This window comes from Cetorhinus maximus, chromosome 25 (assembly GCF_964194155.1).
Source record: "Cetorhinus maximus chromosome 25, sCetMax3.hap1.1, whole genome shotgun sequence".
In the NCBI taxonomy this organism is placed as follows: Eukaryota; Metazoa; Chordata; class Chondrichthyes; order Lamniformes; family Cetorhinidae; genus Cetorhinus; species Cetorhinus maximus.
In genome coordinates, this window is record NC_135903.1 from 10,389,263 (window position 1) to 10,410,971 (window position 21,709).

The 21,709-nt window shown below is 44.1% G+C and overlaps 1 protein-coding gene across 1 annotated transcript; it reads left to right on the forward strand.

Annotated features, from left to right (window-relative positions):
* The first annotated feature begins 1,545 nt into the window (after positions 1-1,545).
* On the forward strand, positions 1,546-21,270 carry LOC144667724 (uncharacterized). Its single transcript, XM_078529177.1, has 10 exons — positions 1,546-1,608; positions 7,163-7,253; positions 8,149-8,269; positions 10,403-10,566; positions 11,662-11,712; positions 12,232-12,380; positions 13,514-13,709; positions 14,809-14,936; positions 19,695-19,869; positions 21,067-21,270. The coding sequence occupies exons 1-10, from the start codon at positions 1,586-1,588 to the stop codon at positions 21,148-21,150; spliced, it is 1,182 nt and encodes a 393-aa protein (XP_078385303.1). The 5' UTR covers positions 1,546-1,585; the 3' UTR covers positions 21,151-21,270.
* Positions 21,271-21,709: the final 439 nt, after the last annotated feature.

Consider the following 21,709-nt stretch of genomic DNA (forward strand, 5'->3'; position numbering starts at 1 on the left):
CATATGTGCTGTTTGAGAAAGGAATGTTGGCCCAATTAAACCAAACTATTAAAACGGGACTTCCGTTTCATTCATCCAAAGGATAGCATCCTTGACAGCAGCACTGCTTTGGTCAACCCGTGTTCTATGTTCAAGTCCAGGGGTTCTGTTTCAATTCATGCTATTTCTGATTCAGAAAACAATGCTACCAACTGAACTAAGAAATACTAAGGAATGTTTTTTACTTTGTTTTGGACGGACAGTTGATTGCAAGTTTTAACAATTTAATGGCAATGTAATCATAACTTCCCTCTTCAACGGTTCTTAACCTGCCATCCTATGTCCACCCACTCTTATCTTTTCAAATCTTTGAATGTGTTGTTGCCTCCCAAATCTATCCCTGTCTTTCTGACAATTCTATGTTTTGAATATCCCCAATCAGCTTTCTTCTTGTGATGCAGCACTGAAACAGCCCTAACCAAAGACCTCCCTTAACTTTGATTGTGGTGCACAATGGCCTCAGCCTCTGAAGCTGCCCTCAATTGTAATCCTGCCCTAAATTGGATCTACTCTTATCTATCCAGTTTCTTTGTTCCTTCATGAGATGTGGGCGGTGTTGGCAAGGCTGCCATTTGTTGCCCATCCCTAATTGTTCTTGAAATGATTGGCTTGTTCGGCCATTCAGAGGGCAGTTAAGAGTCAATCAGGTTGCTGTCGGTCTGGTGTCACACGTAGACCAGACCAGGTAAGGACGGCAGACTTCCTTGTCTAAATTGTTGTTGCTTTCCTACATTACAACACTTTTAAAAATGAAGCACAAAGCAAAATACTGTGGATGCAGGAAATATGGAATTTAAGAACAAAAAATGCCGGAAGCACTCAGCAGGTCAGTCAGCGTCAGTGGAGAGAGAAACAGTTAATGTTTCAGTCTGATGACCTTTCATCAGGGGTCTAATGTTAATGATATCATGGTGATGAAAAGTCACAACTGTGTTTTCTCTCTCTGCAAATACTGCCTGACCTGCTGAGTGCTTTCAACTTTTTCTGCTTTTATGTAAAACCATAAGAGGTAGGAGCAGAAGTAGGCCATTCGGCCCATTGCGTCTGTTCTGCCATTCAATGAGATCGTGGCTGATCTGATAATCCTCAACTCTATTTTCCTGCCTTGTCCCTTGATTCCTTTACTGATTAAAAATCTATCTATCTCAGCCTTGAACATACTTAAAGGCCCGGCCTCTATAGCCCTCTGGGGTAAAGAATTCCACAGATTGAGTACCCTCTGAGAAGAAATTCCTCCTCATCTCTGTTTTAAATGTGAGCCCCCTAACAATAAAATACTTTCTTTTGGCTGTAAAAAAAATAAAGTGAGTTGGAGAATCCTGAGCTGAATCGTAGCATATAAAGTGTAGGTTATTTCCTACACTTAAAACTAAAGTGTTAGTTCTTCCTTGGCTGAGCGGTTACGGAAAATCGTGGTGCCTTTAAGAGCCTTGTCCGCCTTCCCCTTTAACATGACGCCATGGTGACGGTCACTAGGTATCAACCAATAGCAGGTGGTATTGCTGCCGTGTTACAATTTGAACTGGCTGAGCGGGTTGGCGGTGAAATGTTGGCGGAGAGAGCGAGGGGGTGAGTGCGGCTTTGTTGATGGAAGGAGCCCGGGGAGAGGGCTCAGCCTCAGCCTCTCTGGCTCCCGCTGGGATACATTCCTCCCTCACTGTATCCACATTGTAACAAACTGGGAGCTCAGCCCGGCCCCGCCCGGATCCGTGTCCTGGCAGCTCCTGGTCCCAGCGAGGCCGCTGGGAGGATCCCTCTCCCCCTCCAGCCTCCCCGACCTGCTGCAGTTGATGCCCACTGGACAGTCCAGGGGCCCGGGCTAATGCTCTGGGGGGACATGGGTACCAATCCCAGCAAAGCAGAATTTAATTCCGGATTGTGAAAACTAGCCTCGGTAATGGTGAAACTATCATCAATTCTCATTTAAAAAAAAAACATCACTAATGTAGGGAAGGAAATTTGCCATCTTTTCCTGGTCTGGCTTGCATGTGACTCCAGACCCACAGTAATGTGGTTGACTCTGAAATGGCCCAACAAGCCACTCAGTTCAAGGGCAGCAAGTGTTGGCCCTGCTAGTGACACCCACATTCTATGAAATAATAAAAAAAACTGTTGCTTCAGCTGTGGCAGGACGGGTTGAGAATGTGGTTAATAAAGGTTTTATTAATAGGGGCAAGAGTGCACGACCAAGGATGTTATGTTAAACTTGTAGAAAAGCTGGTGAGGCCTCAACTGGATACTGTGTCCAGTTCTGGGTGCCACACTTTATCGGCAATGCAGAAAAGATTCACGAGAATGGTTTCAATGGTGAAGATAAAAACAAAAAACTGCGGATGCTGGAAATCCAAAACAAAAACAGAAGATCTTCAGTTATGTAGACAGATTGGAGAAGTTGGAACTGTTTTCTTTGGAGAAGAGAAGGTGGGAGGAGGTTTGATAGAGCTATTCGAATTATGAAGGGTATGGACAGAGTAGATAGGGAGAAACTGTTCCCATTGGTGGAAGGATCGAGAATGAGAAGGCACAGATTTAAGGTAACTGGCAAAAGAAGCATTGACGGTATGAGAGAAAACGTTTTCACATAGCGAGTGATTAAGATCTGGAATGCGCAGCTTGAGAGTGTGGTGGAGGTAGGTTCAATCAAGGCATTAAAGAAGGAATTGGTATCTGAAAAGGAAGAATGTGCAGGGTTACTGGGAGAAGACAGAGGAGTGGCACTAGGTAGATTGCTCATTCGAAGATCCAGCACAGACAATAGGCCAATTCGTCTCCTGTGCTTTAACAGTTCTGTCATTCCATGATATCAGGAGCCTGCATTTTGCAAATTGGATAATTCCTTACATTTAAAAGACAACGCTATTATTTTAGATTAAAGAGAAGGTTGATTCCATGATTTTTCGCCCCTTACTTTCCATGCTTTAATCCTGCCTTCTAATGTTATGTCTCCTTGTGAATTGAAATCAATGCAGTCTTTTTTTTTCTTAAATACTTTTAATTTCAAAAGAACAAATTGATCATTTCGCCGGTGACTTTGAAAGAGAGATCTTTTGTTTCCATGGTTTGGATAAATAAGCTGAAGTGAATGTTACATGTTGAGAAGGCAAGTTGAGAGAGCTTAACCCCTTTCCTTACAGAGCAGGGAGTGCCCACAACCTTCAGTTCCTGATCTGGACTGAGTTATCTGAGAGTGTGTTGCAATTGTCAGCAGGTTTCCACTTCTGTAGGCATGTGAAATCGGGTGAAGGGAATGTTGAGCTCAACTGTGACGTGCTTTTGGGTAGACACTCCCAGCCCAACAACATTAAAGAAAGATGTGTTTATATCGGCACCCCATCCACCACCTTAAACATTGAATCCCTCCGCTATGGATGTAAGGTGGGAAGAGTGTGTACCACCTGCTGCGCTGCAACAACTCACCAAGGCTCCTTCAACAGCTCCTTCCAAACCTGTGACCTCCACCACCTAGAAGGGCAAGAGCTGCAGATGCATGGAAACACCACCACCCTTCCATGGAACTCACCATCCTGACTTGGAAATATATCTCTGTTCCTTTATCATCACTGGGTCAAGATCTTGGAACTCCCTCCCTAGCAGCAGTGTGGGAGTATTTTCACCACAAGGGCTCATAAAAACAACTCATCACCACCATCTCGAGGGCAATTAGGGATGGACCATAAATAGCAGCCCTAGTAGCAACGCTCAGATCCATGATAATATGCTTCTCTTTTATTCTTCCTGCCAAAATGGACAATTTCACATTTTCCCATATTAAATTCCATCTGCCAGATCTTTGCCCACTCACTTAACCTATCCATATCTGTTTGTAGCCTCCTTATGCCCTCTTCACAACTTACTTTCCTACCTGTCTTTGTGTCATCAGCAAATTTGGGGTAACTGTCCCTTTATCCAAGCCATTTATATAAATTGTAAACATTTGAGGTCCCAGCACTGATCCCTGTGGCACACTACTCGTTATATCTTGCCAACCTGAAAAAGACCCATTTATGCCCACTCTCTGCTTCCTGTTAGCCAGCCAATCTTCTATTCATACTAATATGTTACCCCCTATACCATGAGCTTTTATTTTCTGCAATAGGATGCCTTTTGGAAATCTAAGTTCAGTACATCCACCTTTATCCACAGCACATGTTACTTCCTCAAAGAACACCAATAAGTTGTTAAACACGATTTCCTTTTCACAAAACCATGTTGACTCTGCCTGATACCCTTGGGCTTATCCAAAAGCTTCTAATGTTTTCCCTACGGACAGATGTTAAGCTAACTGACCTGTAGTTTCCCACTTTCTGTCTCCCTCCCTTTTTGAATATTGGAGTTACATTTGCTATCTTCCCATTGAATGGGATCTTCCCCGAATCTAGGGAGTTTTGGAAAATTAAAACTAATGCATCAACTATCTCATTAGACACTTCTTTTAAGACTCTAGGATGAAGTCCATCAGGACCCAGGCTCTTGTCAGCCTGCAGCTCCAACAATTTACTCAGTACCACTTCTCCGGTAACTGTAATTTTCCTGACTTCCTCCCCCATTCCATTTCCTGGCTGCTTCTGGGATGTTACTCGTATCCTCTATAGTGAAAACTGATGCAAAATACTTGTTCAATTCATCTGCCATCTCGTTTTCCATTATCACATCTCCAGACTCACTTTCTATAGGACCAACACTCATTATGTTACAAATATCCAGACATTGTTATTTCAGATTTCTTATACTGGAAATTTGATATAAAATATGTTTGATTTCAGATTTCTTGTACTTCTTATTTCAATTTTCCAGAATTTTTAATTTGATTTCCTGTATTTTTTATTTCAATGTTGCAGTTTTTTTTCACTTCAGTTATTGCATTTGTTATTTCAAATATCTTATTCGTATTTTTGGTCAAATTTCGATATTTTTTATTTGGGATGTTTAATGTTTTATTGCTAATTTCTAATAGCTTCTATTTCAATTTTTGTCCTTCTAACATTTTAATATTTTCCCTTCAAATTTCTTCTACTTATTTCCATCTCCCAGAAAGAAGTGAGGTTTGTCAAAGACTGTGATCTGATGGGGATTCAAGAAAGTTATTCGAGGTGGCCTTATCTGTGATTGACACAATAGCTTGAATCTATGTAGCATAATATAGTACAACATCCCAAAGCTATTCTAAGAAGTGTTAAAGGGATCTGACTGTGAGCCACAGAAAACATTACGACGGGTGACCAAAAAGCTTGTTCACAAAGGTAGATTTTAAGGAGTATCAAGAAGGAGGGAGAGTTGAGGCACAGCTGCCGATGATGCAATGATTAAAATGGGGGGTGTGCAAGAGACCAGAATTGGTGGAATGCAGAGATCTTAGAGGATTGTAGAGCTGAAAGAGGTATAGAGGGAGTGAGGGAATTTTAAAAAAATCTGGCCATTGTCAAATGAGAAGCCAATGTCACTGAGCATATGGGTTGATGAGTGAATGGGACTTGAGTTCGCGTACCAGCAGCAGAGTTTGAGTGTTTGGGGCCTTGCACAGGGAGGAGGTAAAGGGGCAGCTGTTACACCTGCAACTGCAATGGAAGGTGCCCATGCGAAGAGGATGAGGTGTCGGGGGTGTTTGTGGAGTGGGCCAGGGTTTTGAGGAGGGAATGGTCCTTTCGGAATGCTGACAGGGGAGGGGAGGGAAAGATGTGTTTGGTGGTGGCATCGTGCTGGAGTTGGAGGAAATGGTGGAGGATAATCCTTTGAATGCGGAGGCTGGTGGGATGGAAAGCAAGGACAAGGAAAGCCCTGCCATGGTTCTGGGAGGGAAGGGAAGGAGTGAGGGCAGAACTGTGGTAAATGGGCTGGACACAGTTGTGGACCCTGTCAACCATAGTCGTGGACCCTGTCAACCATAGTCGTGGGAAATCCTTGGTCAAGGCAAAAGGAAAACGTCAGAAGCCCCGTTGTGGAAGGTAGCATCATCAGAATAGATGCGACGGAGATGGAGAAACTGGGAATGGAGTCACTACAGGAAGAAGCGCGTGAGGTGGTGTAGTTGATCGAGCTGTTGGAGTTGGTGGATTTGCAATGAATATCAGTAGACAGTCTATTCCCAGAAATGGAGACAGAGAAGTCAAAGAAGGGAAGGGAAGTGTCAGAGATGGACCATGGGAAGGTGAGAGAAGGGTGGAAATTCGTAGGAAAATTTATGAATTTTTCCAGTTCTGGACTGAAGCATGAAGCAGCATTGATGCAACCATCGATGTACCGGAAAAAGAATTGTGGGAGGGGGCCTGAGTAGGACTGGAAAAAGGAATGTCCCACATACCCCACAAAAAGACAGGCATAACTAAGGCCCATGCAACACTCATAGCTACACCTTTTATTTGGAGGAAGTGAGACAAGTTAAAGGAGAAATTGTTCAGTTCAAGAACAAGTTCAGCCAGACGAGGAGGCTGGTGTTAGATAGAGACTGTTCAGGCCTCTGTTCAAGAGAGAAGAGATCTGAAGTACAATTCTTTCAATTTAGCCTAATGTGTTTGCTACTCACAATGCAGTCTCCTCTACACTGGGGAGGAAAATCACAGTCTGGGTGATCGCTTTGCAGAACACCTCCATTCAGACCAGAAGCATGACCCCCAACCTACCGGTCACTTGCCATTTCAATTCACCACCTTGCTCTCACACTCACACTTCTGTCCTTGGCCTGCTGCAGTGTTCCAGTGAAGCCCAACGCAAGTTTGAGGAACAGTACCTCGTCTTCTAGTTAGGCACTTTACAGCCTTCTGGATTCAACATTTGAGTTCAACAACTTCAGACTGTGAACTCTGTCCTCCAGTTTGTATTTCCTCCCCCCCTCCCCCAGTGTGAGTCTGTATCTTGTTCTCATGTTTTGCTTTCAGACAGGGCTGACCTTTACTCTATTAACACCTACACTGGACCAATGCTTTGTTCCTTTACTACTATCATTACTACTCTCTTTGCCTTTGTTCCATGACATCTTTATCGTTTAATCTTCCCTGCCCTCTAACCTATCCCTGACCTTTCCTTTTGACGGTCTAAACATGCACGGTACGTTTGTACATGTTAATGGTGTATGGCCTTTGGCCTGCTGATGTGGGAAAAACTTTGCTTACTTTTTCTTAAATTGCAGGCTGCTTAAGGAAGCAGAGGCTGCAAAAAGGATCCATGAAGAGGATGAGAGTATATCAGACGAAGGTCCTGCTGTTGTTCAGCATGCAATTGTGAGTATTGCAAATTAACTGCACTCCTATTTAATTTCTGAAAATCCTAAATCCACGGGGAAGGTTGAAGAGAGAGTAGGGAATAAGACAAATATAAAAAGACAAGCCACAAAAAGAAGGTATTGGGAAAGATGACAAAAAATCTGGTCGTAGAGATAGGTTTTAAGGTGCATCTTCAAGAAAAGAGAGAGGTTTATGGTGGGAGTTCCAGAGTTTAGGGCCCAGACAGCTGAAGGCACAGCCTCCAATGGTGGAGCAGTTATAATCAAGGATGGTCAAGCGGCCAGAGTTGGAGGAGCGCAGATATTCCTGAGGTTTGTAGGGTTGGAGGAGATTACAGGAAAAGGAGCAGCAAGTCCATACAGGGATTTGAAAACAAGGATGAGGATTTTAAAATCAAGATGTTGTTTAATTGGGAGCCAGTGTAGGGCAGCAAGCACAATAGGTGATTGATGAACAGAATTTATTGCAAGTTAGGATATATACAGCAGAGATTTGGACTACCTCACATTCACGGAGGGTAGAACATGAGAGACTGGTAACAAAGGCATGGATGAGGATCTAGACCCCTTGGCACTATTTGAAGAAGAACCATGAGTTTATCCAGAGTCTTAAAAGCAACATTCTCCCCTAACCAACCGAAAAATTAATTAAGTGACTTATAGTCTCATTGCAGTTTTTGACGTCTTGCCATGTGGAAAATGACTATAATATTTATCTATCTACTGCAAAGTAGTTCATTGTATTTAAAGAATTTTGAGAGATTTTCAAAATATGTAAGGAGGCACATAATAGAATGCAAATCCACCTTATCTAATGGGGGTGTTAGTGCTATATTTCACTATCAAAATTTGTTGGAGGCTATGCTTTCAGGGACCATGCCTTATTCCTATAGGGTTTCCGAAGGAACCAGAAGATGATGTTTCGACAACTGAAGACCTGTGCTTTATTCCTGGACATGGTGAAAAACAGTGATGTCAAGGAAATTAAAGAACATGTCCAGCAACAGGCTATCCGTAAGTTGGCAGATCAGTCATAGCCAGAGAATGAAATTGGAGGGATGGGAAAGGCTGTATAGTTTAATATATCTGTGAAGCCATCTTCTGGGACTGAAAGATGGTTCTGATGGAGGTTTTTGGGATCTGCTTCATTTAAAAGTTCATTGTTTGAAGAGAAAAATGATAGAAGTTGTGTGTGATATTGGCACAGACTCATGGTCGATAAAACAAAGTCCTTCACTAATTTAAATAAAATTCTCATCCCTGTATTAGAATCTCTCCATGGCCTTGCTCCAACCTAGCTCCATAACCTTCTCCAGCCCTCTGAGATCTCTGCGCTCCTCCAATTCTGGCCACTTGCACATCTCCCAATTTTCATTGCTTTCTCCATTGGTGACCATGCCTAGGCCCCAAATTCTGGAATTCCGCCCCCCCACCCCCAAACCTCCTTTTAGACATCCTTAAAACCTACCTCTTTGACCAAGCTTTTGGTTACCCGGCTTAATGCCTCTTCTTGTTCTGTACCTGATTTTGCCCAATTAAGTTCTGTAATGCACCTTGGGATGTTTATAATAAAGGTGCTGTATAAATGCAAATTGCTGTTGCTGTGAAGTTGTGTCCAATAGGTTGACGGCAGCCAAGTTGTGGCCACGTGACTTGGCTCACTGACCAACATTGCTCTCCAGTCAGCTTGAAATTCTTTTTCCCTGCTCCCTTTGTAGGTCTGCTCACTGTCATTCCCTTCAACCCCCACACCGCCAGCACAAATTGGGAACTGGGTGCTCACCACACAGGCCAGGCTGACACGAACCCATATTTCAGCACTTTATTGAAACAAATAACATTCCTTGAGTCAGCCCCTCTGGTAGTTTCCTTATTAGATGCTCTTATTAAATATGATTGTTGACAAAGTGAGCCTTTGTGAAGGATCTGGAATTTTCTTTTTGGGGAGGTTGGAGAGTGGTGGAAGTAGTTTAAAGATCTGCTTTGTTTTATACCCCAGAATAAAAATTAAATTTTGCTTTTTTGGTTGTGTTATTTCTGACAAAAGGCATTTTTTTTTTTTGAGAAACTTTTTAATGTAGCAAAATATCCCAGAACAGCTCAACGGACAGTGGACACTGAGCAAGATTATAGGGAGATAAATAAAGGTATGGTCAGAAAAAGTAGATCTTAAAGTAGCTTATGAAGCTGGAAGAACTGGATCAATACAGGGAGAGAATGCCATCTTCACATTCAGTGCTGGAGCAGAGGTGGGGGATGAATGTGGAATAGTCCAGAGTTGGAAATTAGAGGTGGTAGCTCAGACCTGCTTCAGGCAGGGTGGAATGAGACCAAGAAGGAATTTGCAGGCACAAACAAGTTTTGAATTCCCAAGTCCTTGCCCTCAGTGAAGCAATGCATGGGCAGGACCTGGTGTGGAATTGGAAGCTAGTGGTGGAGATTGGAGTTCATGCAGTCCATCTATGGAAACCGATTCAGAGAGCATTGGTAAAATAGAGTCTACAGTGACTAATGCATGGCAGTGATTGTAAGATGGAAACGGAGGTGGCCAATGTTAGAGGTGAAAGTAAAGGTTTCAGTTGATGGGATAGAAACTTGCTCAAAAGCCCAGTTTGGCAATTTTAAAATTCTTACCCTTGTGTTCAAATTTCCCCATGGCCTCGTCTACATGTCCTCATCTCTGTAACCTCCCACAGCTCTAGAACCCTCTGAGATTTCAGCACTCTCCCTGTTGTGATCTCTTGCGTTTCCCCAATTTCCTTCACCCATTTGTTGTCAGCTATATTGTCAGACGCCTGGGCCCTAAGCCCTGGAATTCCCCCCTTAAACCTCTCCCCCTCCCACTCCTCCTTTAAGATGCTGTTTAAAACGTACCTCTTTGATCAACTTTTAGTTACTTGGCCTAATATTTCTCTGTGGCTGAGTATCAAATTTTGTGTGATAAAGCTCCTGTGAAGTGCATTGGGAGGTTTCACTACATTAAATGTAAGTTGTTGGATGACGGTGAGGTTAAGAGGATGGCTGTACAGGCTAGCTGACTCTTTTGCATGTGAAAAGATTTTGGTAGATTCAGTAGACATGGTGGTTGGAGCAGTGAAAGAGTGGAACCTGAAATATTTATATCTGTGAGTTTATTTCTTTAAATAGAGAAGAAACTAAATGAAACAAGGCAAAAGTGGAAGAGCCTGAAAGCAGAATGTCGAGTGCAAGATGAAGAGCTGCAAAACATCTCTACAATCTCGTGGAAATTCCAAGCTCTGGAGACAAAGCAGCAAGCTCTGAAGGATGCTATTCAGCTATATGAAACAAAGGTTGATTGTACAAGAGTTGATTTGTTTTTATTTGTTGGCTGTGCCCAAGTGGATAGTGAGAATCAGAAGGCCCCTCCAGAGACTTGAGCACAAAATCTAGGCAGGCACTCCAGTGCAGTACTGTACTGAGGGAGTGCTGCACTCTCAGAGATCAGAGATGAAATGTTATACTGAGGCCCTGTCTGCCCTATTAGGTGGACATAATGATCCCCTGGCACTATTTTGTAGAAAAGCAAGATGAGTTCTCCCTCATATCCTGGCCAATAATTAATCCCTTAATCTCTCTTTTAAAAAAAAATCAAATCATTATCACATTTGTTTGTGGGATCTTGCTGTGCGCAAGTTGGCTGCCACATTTCCCTACATTACACCAGTGACAGCACTTTAAAACAAATTCATTGGCTATAAAACATTTTGGAACATCCTGAGACCATGAAGTGATGATACCAGGAAAGCTGTTTGGCCTAAAGTATTTTCACACCTATAACAACTGGTGTTTATAAATCACTTTTAAAGTGGTAAAACTGTTCCAATGCGCTTCACAGGAGCATTATCACCAATTGACACCAAGCTGCACAAGCAGATATTCGGACAGGTGACTGAAAACTTGGGCAAAGAGATGGGTGTCCAGGTGCGCCTTAAAGAAGGAGGGAGGCAAAGAGGGTTAGAGAGTAAATTCCAGAGCTTAGGGCCCAGGCAACTGAAAGCACAGCTGCCATTTTTGGAGCGATTAAAATCAGAGAGGCACAGGAGGCAAGAATTGGAGGAGCGCAGAGATCTGAGAGAGTCATAGAGCGGGAGGAGGTTACAGAGATGAGGCCCTGGAGGGAGGGGAATTTTAAAGTTGAGGTGTTGCTGGGCTGGGAGGTAACATGGCAGCGAATGCAGGCGTGATCTTCCTGCGGGCAGGTGCCTGGCCGTCACTTTGAAGTTCCTGACGTGGCAAGTTTGAAATCGGACTCCCACAAGCACAGACTCGTATTCCGAAACTCACTAGCGCAGGGTGTTGGAAAATTGCTACGTTACTGTCCATTGTATAGCTTGAGCAGGTTGGCTGAAATTGCTAATTCATTTTCATCATCTCCCACGAAACAGAAATTACAGCTGGAAGAGGCTCTTCAACAAAAGAAGTTGCAACTTCAGGAGGTACGTTTGTAGACACCTGGCAGCAAGGATAGAATTTATAGAATTCCCTGAAAGGCATTTTTGTGGCTATGACAGTCTGGCAGCTTTTTGCTTATATTATCTGAAAAGAAGGAATGTTCAGGGCTACTGGGATAACGCTCAGGAGTAGCACAAAGTAAATTGCTCCTTCCGAGACCCAGCACAGACACGAGGGCTGAATGTCCTCCTTCTGTGCTGTAACCTTTCTGAAATTCTGTCATTACCTGGTGTCAGCTCAGAAATTGCCAAATTTACTGAATTTAATTCACGGTGGGCTTGGAACCCCCAACCTTCAGATTGTTAGCCCGTTAAACCGTAACTACTAGGCATTTGCTCCTAGTTTATGTCTCAACATTTGTCAGTTCACCCAAGAGTTGATTCAAGTCACAAAAACAAATTGAGGAGTCACAGGGGGACTTGAGCCCCAGACTTTGGGGTTGGAATAAGTTACTTTGCCGCCTACTCTTCGTGTCTGGTTGTATCTTTTTATTTCCTGTCCAGGAGCGGAAACTCACCTTGGCAAGAGAGAAGAGCCAAATTGAACAGGCCATTGAGGAATGTTCTTTGTGCATAAGCAGGTGTCACACTTTAAAACAAGAAGCAGAGCAAACAATCCAGCTCTTGACGAAGGAGGATTGCTGCAGTAACCGGTGAGGACCACTAGATAAATGTTTCCACTCCAGGGCTTGAATACAAAGACCACGGCTGACACTCCAGTGCGGTACTCAGGAGGTGCTACAATGCCAGTGGGTTCCGTCTTTCAAACGAGATGTTAAACTGAGGCCCCATCTGCCTGTTTGGGTGGATGTTAAAGATCCCATGACACTATTTTGAAGAAGAGCAGAGGAGTTATCTCCGGTGTCCTGGCCAATGTTCAGCCCTCAATCACCATCACAAACAAAAACAGATTATCTGATCATTAGCACATTGCTGTCTGTAGGAGCTTGTTGTGCACATAATGGCTGCTGTATTTCCTACATTACCACAGTAACTACACTTCAAAAGTACTTAATTGGCTGGAAAGCACTTTGAGGTACCTGGTAGTGGTGCAAAGTGCTATATAAATGCAAGCCTTTTTCTTTTATTGATCAATCCTGGCATAATTGCTATTGGTGAAAATACTAGTGCTATGGGAGATGTAACTCACTCGACAAGTGCTGGTGAGTTTGTAGAGAATCCCAACAGTGAGGTAGTTTCTGACCCTGATGTATTTCTGCAAAGTCAGTATTGATGTCTCTGTGTCACACGTTAAGTTGGACTTGGAGTAGGGTTTCCGGCACGATTTACAAAAGACAGTCCGATTCACAGCAAGCAAGAAGTCTGGCTAACCAGAGTCTCTATGAACTACAGCAAACAGGAACCATTACCAAAGTTACAGCAGTGTCTCCCAAATAGAAGCAGAGTTATTGCTCCAACAAAATGCAGTGGGTGGAGGATAGTTACATAAATGATATCAGTGAAATCAATTTCAATCACTTACAGCAGTGGGGTCTCTGGCATGATTGACGGGGACATTACACATTCTGATTGGGATTGATGAAACCTCCGGATGGAGTTGTGTTTCTGCTGTAAAGGTACCATTAGTGAGTAAACATTGATTCCATGAGGAGGGGTTAATAGTAAGAGATGAGGAGGGTGCAAAGGGTACACACACTTCAACTAGTTTGTAACCTGCTAGACCCAATTGAGATTGTTGGCTTCAGTCTATTTGCTCTCTGTTGTTTTTACCTGGCTGTAACTATTTCTCTCACAACTAATCCTGCTCCTTTTTTAAATTTTAAAGCACGCTTCCATGTGATTTTCACACACTGTCACAGCTCCATGAGACTGTGAAAAGCCAGTCAGGCGTAAAAGTCCTTACGCTCTCTGAAAATCAAATTACTCTGCAGTTTGACCCTCGTGCCCTGATCCCACTGACACAGCTCACTCCCCTTGTGCTGACTGTAATTTGGACCACGGATGGGAGAGTTACATTTGAGGTGAGCAGATTATTAATTGCTTTGACCCTTTTCTCCCTGTCTTGTTAAGCTAACTATCCGTGTGCAACCTGCTTAAGCTTCTGTGTAGGAGTCAGACCAGAACATAAGGGGCTGTGGGGGTGAACTCTCAGGTCCCTCTGATTCACTGGGCTCTCAATTCCAGTGTCGGCATCACCTACGGGACCAGGACTGAGAACAGGAGCTTGATTTTTCTCCCTCCCTCCCACCAACCATTCCCTTTCCCCTCTACCTGTTCAACCCCCTTTATCTGTTCTGCCCCTCTCTGAAGCCATCGACATGTGTTGCGGAGTTTGATTGCACACTGCCAACAGGTTTTCTAACCCAAGTGACTAATCTTTACCCCTGAGCCAGGGCAGCGAGGGGTTGACAGGACATTCAAGCCTATTTCTGACTCAGGCAGAAGGAAGAAACTTGCAGCACAGAAGGAGGCCATTCAGCCCATTGTGCCTCTGTTGTCTCTTTGAAAGAGCAACCATGCCTAGTCCAATACCCCCTGTCTTTTGTCCATAATCCTGTAAGTCCCCCATCCTCGAGTACCAGCCCAAACAACTCTGCTCTAAAATTATTTATGGATTCAGCTTCCATCACCTTTTCAAATAGAACATTCCAGATCCTGACAACTCTCTAGCAGAAAATCTAGATGAGAAATTTTTCCATTCAATGATTTCAAATCTGACTTCTGATTAATAACCCACTTACCAAAGGAAACATTTTTCTCTATCTGTCTTCAGTAGATACCATATAACATTAATCAGGTCCAGAGCGTTCTTCCAGACTAGTTTTGCCTAAGAGGGGGGTCACATAGGAACTTCCAGAGTTTTTTGCCCAATTAGCCTGTGTTTTTATCTGGGTTTTTTTGCCTCTCCTGGGAGATCACGTGGGTTTCAATGGGATATTTATGTACTGTCTGAAGCATTATGGTTCTGTGCGACAGGCTAGATTGACTTGAGAGGATATTTTCTGCAACTCGTGCATCCCCCCCCCCCTTACCTTCCCTCACTCACAAATCGTCTCCCTCACACTCGCATAACTAATTTTTCATCACTGTAACCAGCACTTTCTATTTCCTTTCTCCCAGAGCAATTGTGGCTTCCTTGACCTGTCTGAAATGGAGTCTGTGGACCTACCGACCGTTACAGCTGAAATCTGGAAATGTTACATGAGCCAAGCTGAACTTTGGGGTGAAATCCAGCACTTGCAGAACAGGTCAGTTCGCCATCAGTTACAAACTTGTTATGTAACAAGCTGATTTTCTCTTTGAAAGAGCTATCAAGTTAGTCCCACTCCCCTTGCTGGTTCCCCCATAGCTGTGCAAGTTTCTCCTTTTCAAGTATTTATCAATTCCTTTTTAACCGTTACTATTGAATCCCCTTCCACCGCCCTTTCAGCATGTGCATCTGCACAATTCTCTAGTTCAGCATCATCCCCTGACTGATATCCTCTATTCCTTCTCTCTCTCTCTATCTCAGCCAATTCCTTATTAATCTTCCAACATTTAATGAGGAGGCGTTACTGCCTTAAGCTTGTTTTTTTTTCTGCCTTTCATGTGAACTTTACTGGAATGGGTTGCTGAATTCTGGTTCCCCGTTGAGTTGCAACTTCATCGACAGTTAGAAGTCTGCGCTCGGTCAGGCAGAATGTGCCCCATCGGAAACCACGCTGACCGCTACTGGGAGATGGACATGTTCGGTTTCCTTTTTCAAGACACTGACACCTGCTGGGATAGTGTTCCAGTGATGCTGTTGATCCTTCCCCCCACCCCCCCCTCCCCCTCCAAGCATCTTGCTCAAGTGACCATTGTTCCTGCCTAAGCCAATCAGTGTGTGAGTGAGGTCTTCCTCGAGGAGCTTCATTTATCCTTCCATTGCCCAACATTAAGCATTTGTCCACTTTCCATTTTAAATCCGAGACTGATCAGATTTTTTCTGGACAGGACAGGTCGATGCAGTTAGGAGCTGATCGGCCATGATCTCATTGAATGGTGGAACAGGCCTGAAGGGCTGAATGGCCTCCTCCTGTTCCTATGTTCTTGTGACTAAATTTCGTCAAATGCTTGGCAGAGCCCAGTGGTAAAACAGTGTAAACAGCTGGCTACTTGGCCCACACAGGATTTCCACCAATCTCCTGTCAAGGTTTCTGTGGGATATTGAGAGAACCCGTGTGGAATGCCTATCCTGGTATCTCTATCTAAGTCCTTCAATAGGGGCTGATGTCACAGAATCTCAGAATCTCTCAGTGCAGAAGAGGCCCTTCGGCCCATCGAGTCTGCACCGACACGTGAGAAACACCTGACCTACCTACCTAATCCCATTTACCAGCACTTGGCCCATAGCCTTGAATGTTATGACATGCCAAGTGCTCACCCAGGTACTTTTTAAAGGGTGTGAGGCAACCCGCCTCCACCACCTTCCCAGGCAGTGCGTTCCAGACTGTCACCACCCTCTGGGTAAAAAAGGTTTTTCCTCACATCCCCCCTCAACCTCCTCTCCCTCACCTTGAACTTATGTCCCCTTGTGACTGACCCTTCAACTAAGGGGAACAGCTGCACCCTGTCCATGCCCCTCATAATCTTGTACACCTCGATCAGGTCGTCCCTCAGTCTTCTCTGCTCCAATAAGAACAACCCAAGTCTATCCAACCTCTCTTCATAACTTAAATGTTAAATTCACCAGGCAACATCCTGGTGAATCTCCTCTGCACCCCCTCCAGTGTCCTCATGTCTGACTTCCAGCAGTCACAGTAAAACAAATTATGGAGGGTGAGCCCAATCCTGGGTCAAATTGCCACTTTCTGTGCTGTAATGACTTTATAACGCTGTGTAGGGCAGATGGTGGTGTAGTGGTGATGTCACTGGACTAGTAATCCAGAGGCTCTGAGAACAGGAGTTCAAATCCCAACATGGCAGCTGGTGGAGTTTAAATTCAATTAATAAAATCTGGAATTGAAAGCGAGTCTCAGTGATGGTGACCATGAAACTATCATCGCTTGTCATAAAAATCCACCTGGTTCACTAATGTCCTTTAGGGTAGGAAATCTGCCGTCCTTACCTGGTCTGGCCTACATGTGACTCCAGACCCACAGCAATGTGGTTGATTCTTAACTGCCCTCTGAAATGGCCTAATAAGCCACTCAGTTCAAGGGCAATTGGGGATGGGCGAGAAATGCTGGCTTCACCAGTGAGGCCCATGTCACATGAAATAAATAATCTCCAGGGGAATAAATAAAAAACACTGGAAATACTTAACTGATCAATGAGCCCTCATTAGAACAATTCTGATGAAAGATCATGACCTGAAATGTAAACTATTTCTCCCTCCACAGATGCTGCCTCACCTGCTGAGTGTTTCCAGCGTCTTTATTTATTTCATGTGACATACACGTCACTGGTAAAGCCAGCATTTGTTGCCCATCCATAATTGCCCTTGCTTCTTTACTTAAGATTTCCTTTTGCTTTTGTAATAAAAAAAAATGGAACTTGATCCTGGCCTTTCCCCCATTAAGTTAAAGAAGTTGCATTTATATAGCACCCTTCGCCACTTCAGAACATCCCAAAACTGTTTGCAGCCAGTGAAGCTCTTTTGAAGTGTAACCACTGTCATAGGAAACATGGCAGCTAATTTTCCCCACAGTAAACTCCCAGAAACAGTGAATGTGATAATGACCAGATAATCTAGTTTATTGATGTTGGTTGAGGTATAAATATTGGCCAGATATTGGGAACTCCCAGTGGTCATGACTTATCATGACAGGAGCAGGAACTCTGATTCCTTGTCTTTTCCATTAACCCTCTCCAAGATCAATTAATAGTACTCCTTTCAACTTAAATAAAAGCAAAATACTGCGGATGCTGAAAATCTGAAATAAAAACAGGAAATGCTGGAAAAACTCAGCAGGTCTGGGAACATCTGTGGAGAGAGAAGCAGAGTTAACGTCCGTGTGAATCTTCTGGATCTCCCCCAGAGTACTGAGGGAGGCGAGGGAGGAGATTGCTGGGGCCTTGACAGAACTCTTTGTATCCTCACTGGCTACGGGTGAGGTCCCAGAGGGCTGGAGAATGGCCAGTGTTGTTCCATTGTTTAAGAAGGGTAGCAGGGATAATCCAGGAAATTACAGGCCTTACGTCAGTGGTAGGGAAATTATTGGAGAAGATTCTTCGTGACAGGATTTACTACCATTTGGAAGCAAATGGGCGTATTAGTGAGAGGCAGCATGGTTTTGTGAAGGGGAGGTCGTGTCTCACTAACTTGATCGAGTTTTTCGAGGAAGTGACAAAGATGATCGACGATGGAAGGGCAGTGGATGTTATATACATGGATTTCAGTAAGGCCTTTGACAAGGTCCCTCGTGGCAGACTGGTACAGAAGGTAAAGTCGCATGGGATCAGAGGTGAGCTGGCAGGATGGGTACAGAATTGGCTTGGTCATAGAAGACAGAGGGTAGCAGTGGAAGGGTGCTTTTCTGAATGGAGAGCTGTGACTAGTGGAGTTCCGCAGGGATCAGTGCTGGGATCTTTGCTGTTTGTGGTATACATAAATGATTTGGAGGAAAATGTAACTGGGCTAATTAGTAAGTTTGCAGACGACACTAAGGTTGGAGGAGTTGCAGATAGTGAAGAGGATTGTCAAAGGATACAACGGGATATAGATCGGTTGGAGACTTGGGCGGAGAAATGGGAGATGGAGTTTAATCCGGACAAATGCGAGGTAATGCATTTTGGAAGGTCTAATACAGGCAGGAATTATACAATAAATGGCAGAACCCTTAAGTGCATCGAAGGGCAGAGGGATCTGGGTGTACAGGTCCACAGGTCACTGAAAGTGGCAGCGCAGGTGGATAATGTAGTCAGTAAGGCATATGGCATGCTAGCCTTCATTGGCAGGGGTATTGAGTATAAAAGCTGGGAAGTCATGCTGCAACTGTATAGAACCTTGGTTAGGCCACACTTGGAATATTGCGTGCAATTCTGGTCGCCACATTACCAGAAGGATATGGAGGCGTTGGAGAGGGTGCAGAGGAGGTTTACCAGGTTGCTGCCTGGTCTGGAGGTTATTAGCTATGAGGAGAGGTTGGAGAAATTCGGATTGTTCTCACTAGAGCGACGGAGATTGAGGGGCGACTTGATAGAAGTTTACAAGGGGCATGGACAGAGTAGATAGTCAGAAGCTTTTTCCCAGGGTGGAAGAGTCAATTACTAGGGGACATTGATTTATGGTGAGAGGAGAAAACTTTAAAGGTGATGTGCGGGGCAAGTTTTTTACGCAGAGGGTAGTGAGTGTCTGGAATTCGCTGCCAGAGGAGGTGGTGGAAGCAGGTACGATAGTGGTGTTTAAGAGGCAGCTTGACAAATACATGAATAGGATAGGAATAGAGGGATATGGACCCCAGAAGTGCAAAATGTTTTAGTTGACGGGCAATATGATCGGTGCAGGCTTGGAGGGCCGGAGGGCCTGTTCCTGTGCTGTACTTTTCTTTGTTCTTCAGAGCTGTAGAGGTAGAAATGTGATGGGTTTTGTGAAAAGTGGCACTGGCACAGTATAAGACCCATCACAATTCTACCTCTCAAGCTCTGAAGAAGAGTCATACGGACTTGAAGCGTTAAACCTGTTTCTCTCTCCACAAATGCTGCCAGACCTGCTGAGTTTTTTTTTTAACCTCCATTCAGCTTTCCTGGGATCTGTGGGACTATTGCGAAAGACCCAAGGGTGGAGATGGTGCTAATTGGATTGCTCTTTCTAAGAGCCAGCACAGTTCAAATGGCCTCTCTCTCTGCTGTATGATTCTAATTCGGGACAGACTGGAGACTGAACTGAGGCCTCTTGTCCAGCATCAAATTTACTCAGTGGCTTTACCCATTAAGCCATCGGAATAGAGTGAATTTAAGCTTCCGATTTTAACTCGGGAGCTTGTGGAGTATTTCTGCCCTAATTCTGAATTCCTGGCAATGGTTTGTTGGCTTGTTTCTAGGTATGCCATTGATTGGCTGGAGGACGAACGAAAGCTGAAGTTTTTGCAGTTGATTGCTGGCAGTTCCTCAAATGTTGTTTGCACATTGTATGTCGAGCATGGTTACCCGGGCAACGGTGAGGTCAAGCTCAGCTCCATTCAAGAAAATAATAAACCTATCGATACAGTAATTAAGGTGAGGACGTTAATGGATTGCTTGCTGAGCTAATACTCTCACTCACACTGCAGCCACTCTGTTGAGAAATTCAATGTCTACCTCTTGTCAGAAACACTGCTCATTACTGCAGCAGAATCCTGACTTGATGATCTTCAGCTCATTTTGTTTTCTCTCTCTGGAGGGATTACACGGCTACGAGGGAGGGTGAGGATTTGGAGGGGGAAGTGTTTAATCATGGCACTTCACTCACTGTGGTGTGGGCTAGGCTTGTGGACCAGCTAGTCTTTTTTCTGCTATCAATTTTGTAAGATTGAGCATGTGAAAGCGTTATCTTTTTTGTGAATAGTTTCCACGGGCTAAATCTTAGCTCCAAGTGTTTTCTTTTTAACTTGCTCTCTCCTGATCTCCTCCACCTCCTGAGGCACAGGGTTTTTCAGGATGAATAAAGGGGATGAGTGGCCTTCCTCCAACTTGGGTATCTTGTGAACCTAATGGTTCATTCTGTAATTTTTAGGTGCATGAATGCCAGCGCCCCCCACCTCCAGCCTATCATACCCTCAGTCAGAGAGAGTGAGACCATGAGGATGATATGGAGGGGGTGGTGGGAATGGTGTTTAAGGTTCTGCCACTCAGAGTTCGTACATTCCTTGCCTGAGCCAAGTTTTAGAAACTCTTGTAGTCGAGCTGTGACCTTGCAGGGAACCTGGATAGCTGACTAAATAAACATGGGAGAGCTGCCCAATGCTGTTGTAGGTTAAGACCCTGGCAGGTATGATACTGAGTCAAAACATATCAGGAAGATCGCAGGTTCAGTTCAACCTTGCTCTATGATGTGTTAACTGATTCTGAGCCGGTGAGGGGATAAAGGCAGCTAACACTGGCATCGGTGTCTCTGCTTTAGAGGAAGGGAAATAATAAGAGACCCTAATGTGCTTTCTATATTGTCTTCCCTTCCCGGGCGACTGTGTAGATTGGGATAGTGGATAGGATTGGTTCTAGGTGCTCCTCTTTTCAATAGCCTGCCTCTCCTGGCTCATGGAGAAAGGCCACTTGGGAACAGTACTTAAGAGGCCACCTCCATTCATAGGACCAGATACACAGGAGAGGAGAGACTCTCTTTCACAAGCAACTAGAACATTTTTCAGCAACTTCTGTAAAATGATTTTTCCCCCTGTTGTGATTACTGAGTTTACTGTTTGTTTGTTTCCTCCTCAGCCTCCACAGGCCAAGCCCTCGCTATCTGACTGGTTGGAATACCTTAATATGTTGGAGTTGAAAAGGATAAAGGCTCTTTGTTAATTTTATATGAATGTTTATTTGGACTCAGTGAACTGTAGAAAGTGATCTCTTGCTTGCTGTCTCTTGCTCTCATTTTCACTTGCACTTTTTCTCTCTAATAAATATTTGTTTATTATGGTCTGTAGTGAATTGTTAATTGTTGTACCCCAAGATTTTTTTTATTCATTCAAGGGATGTGGGTTTCATTGCCCATCCCTAGTTGCCCTTGAGAAGGTGGTGATGAGCTGCCTTCTCAAACTGCTGCAGTCCATGTGGTGTAGGCACACCCATAGTCGTGTTAGAAAGGGGTTTCCGACCCAGCAACAACAAAGGGAAAACTAATAGGTTTCCAAGTCAGGAAAGCCAGCTTGATTATTCTAACAACGTGGGACTTTATGGAGATATATGAGATTGATAAAATGAACAGAGAGCAGATTATGCTTGAGACACAGGATGAAAGGACAGAGGTTCAGGACTGTGAGGATTAGGACAGGCAGCACAAATTATTTTGCTCAAATGGTAACAGAAAGCTGCCATGAGGTTTTCAGGAGTTACGGCAAGATTGTGAACAGGCTGTTAG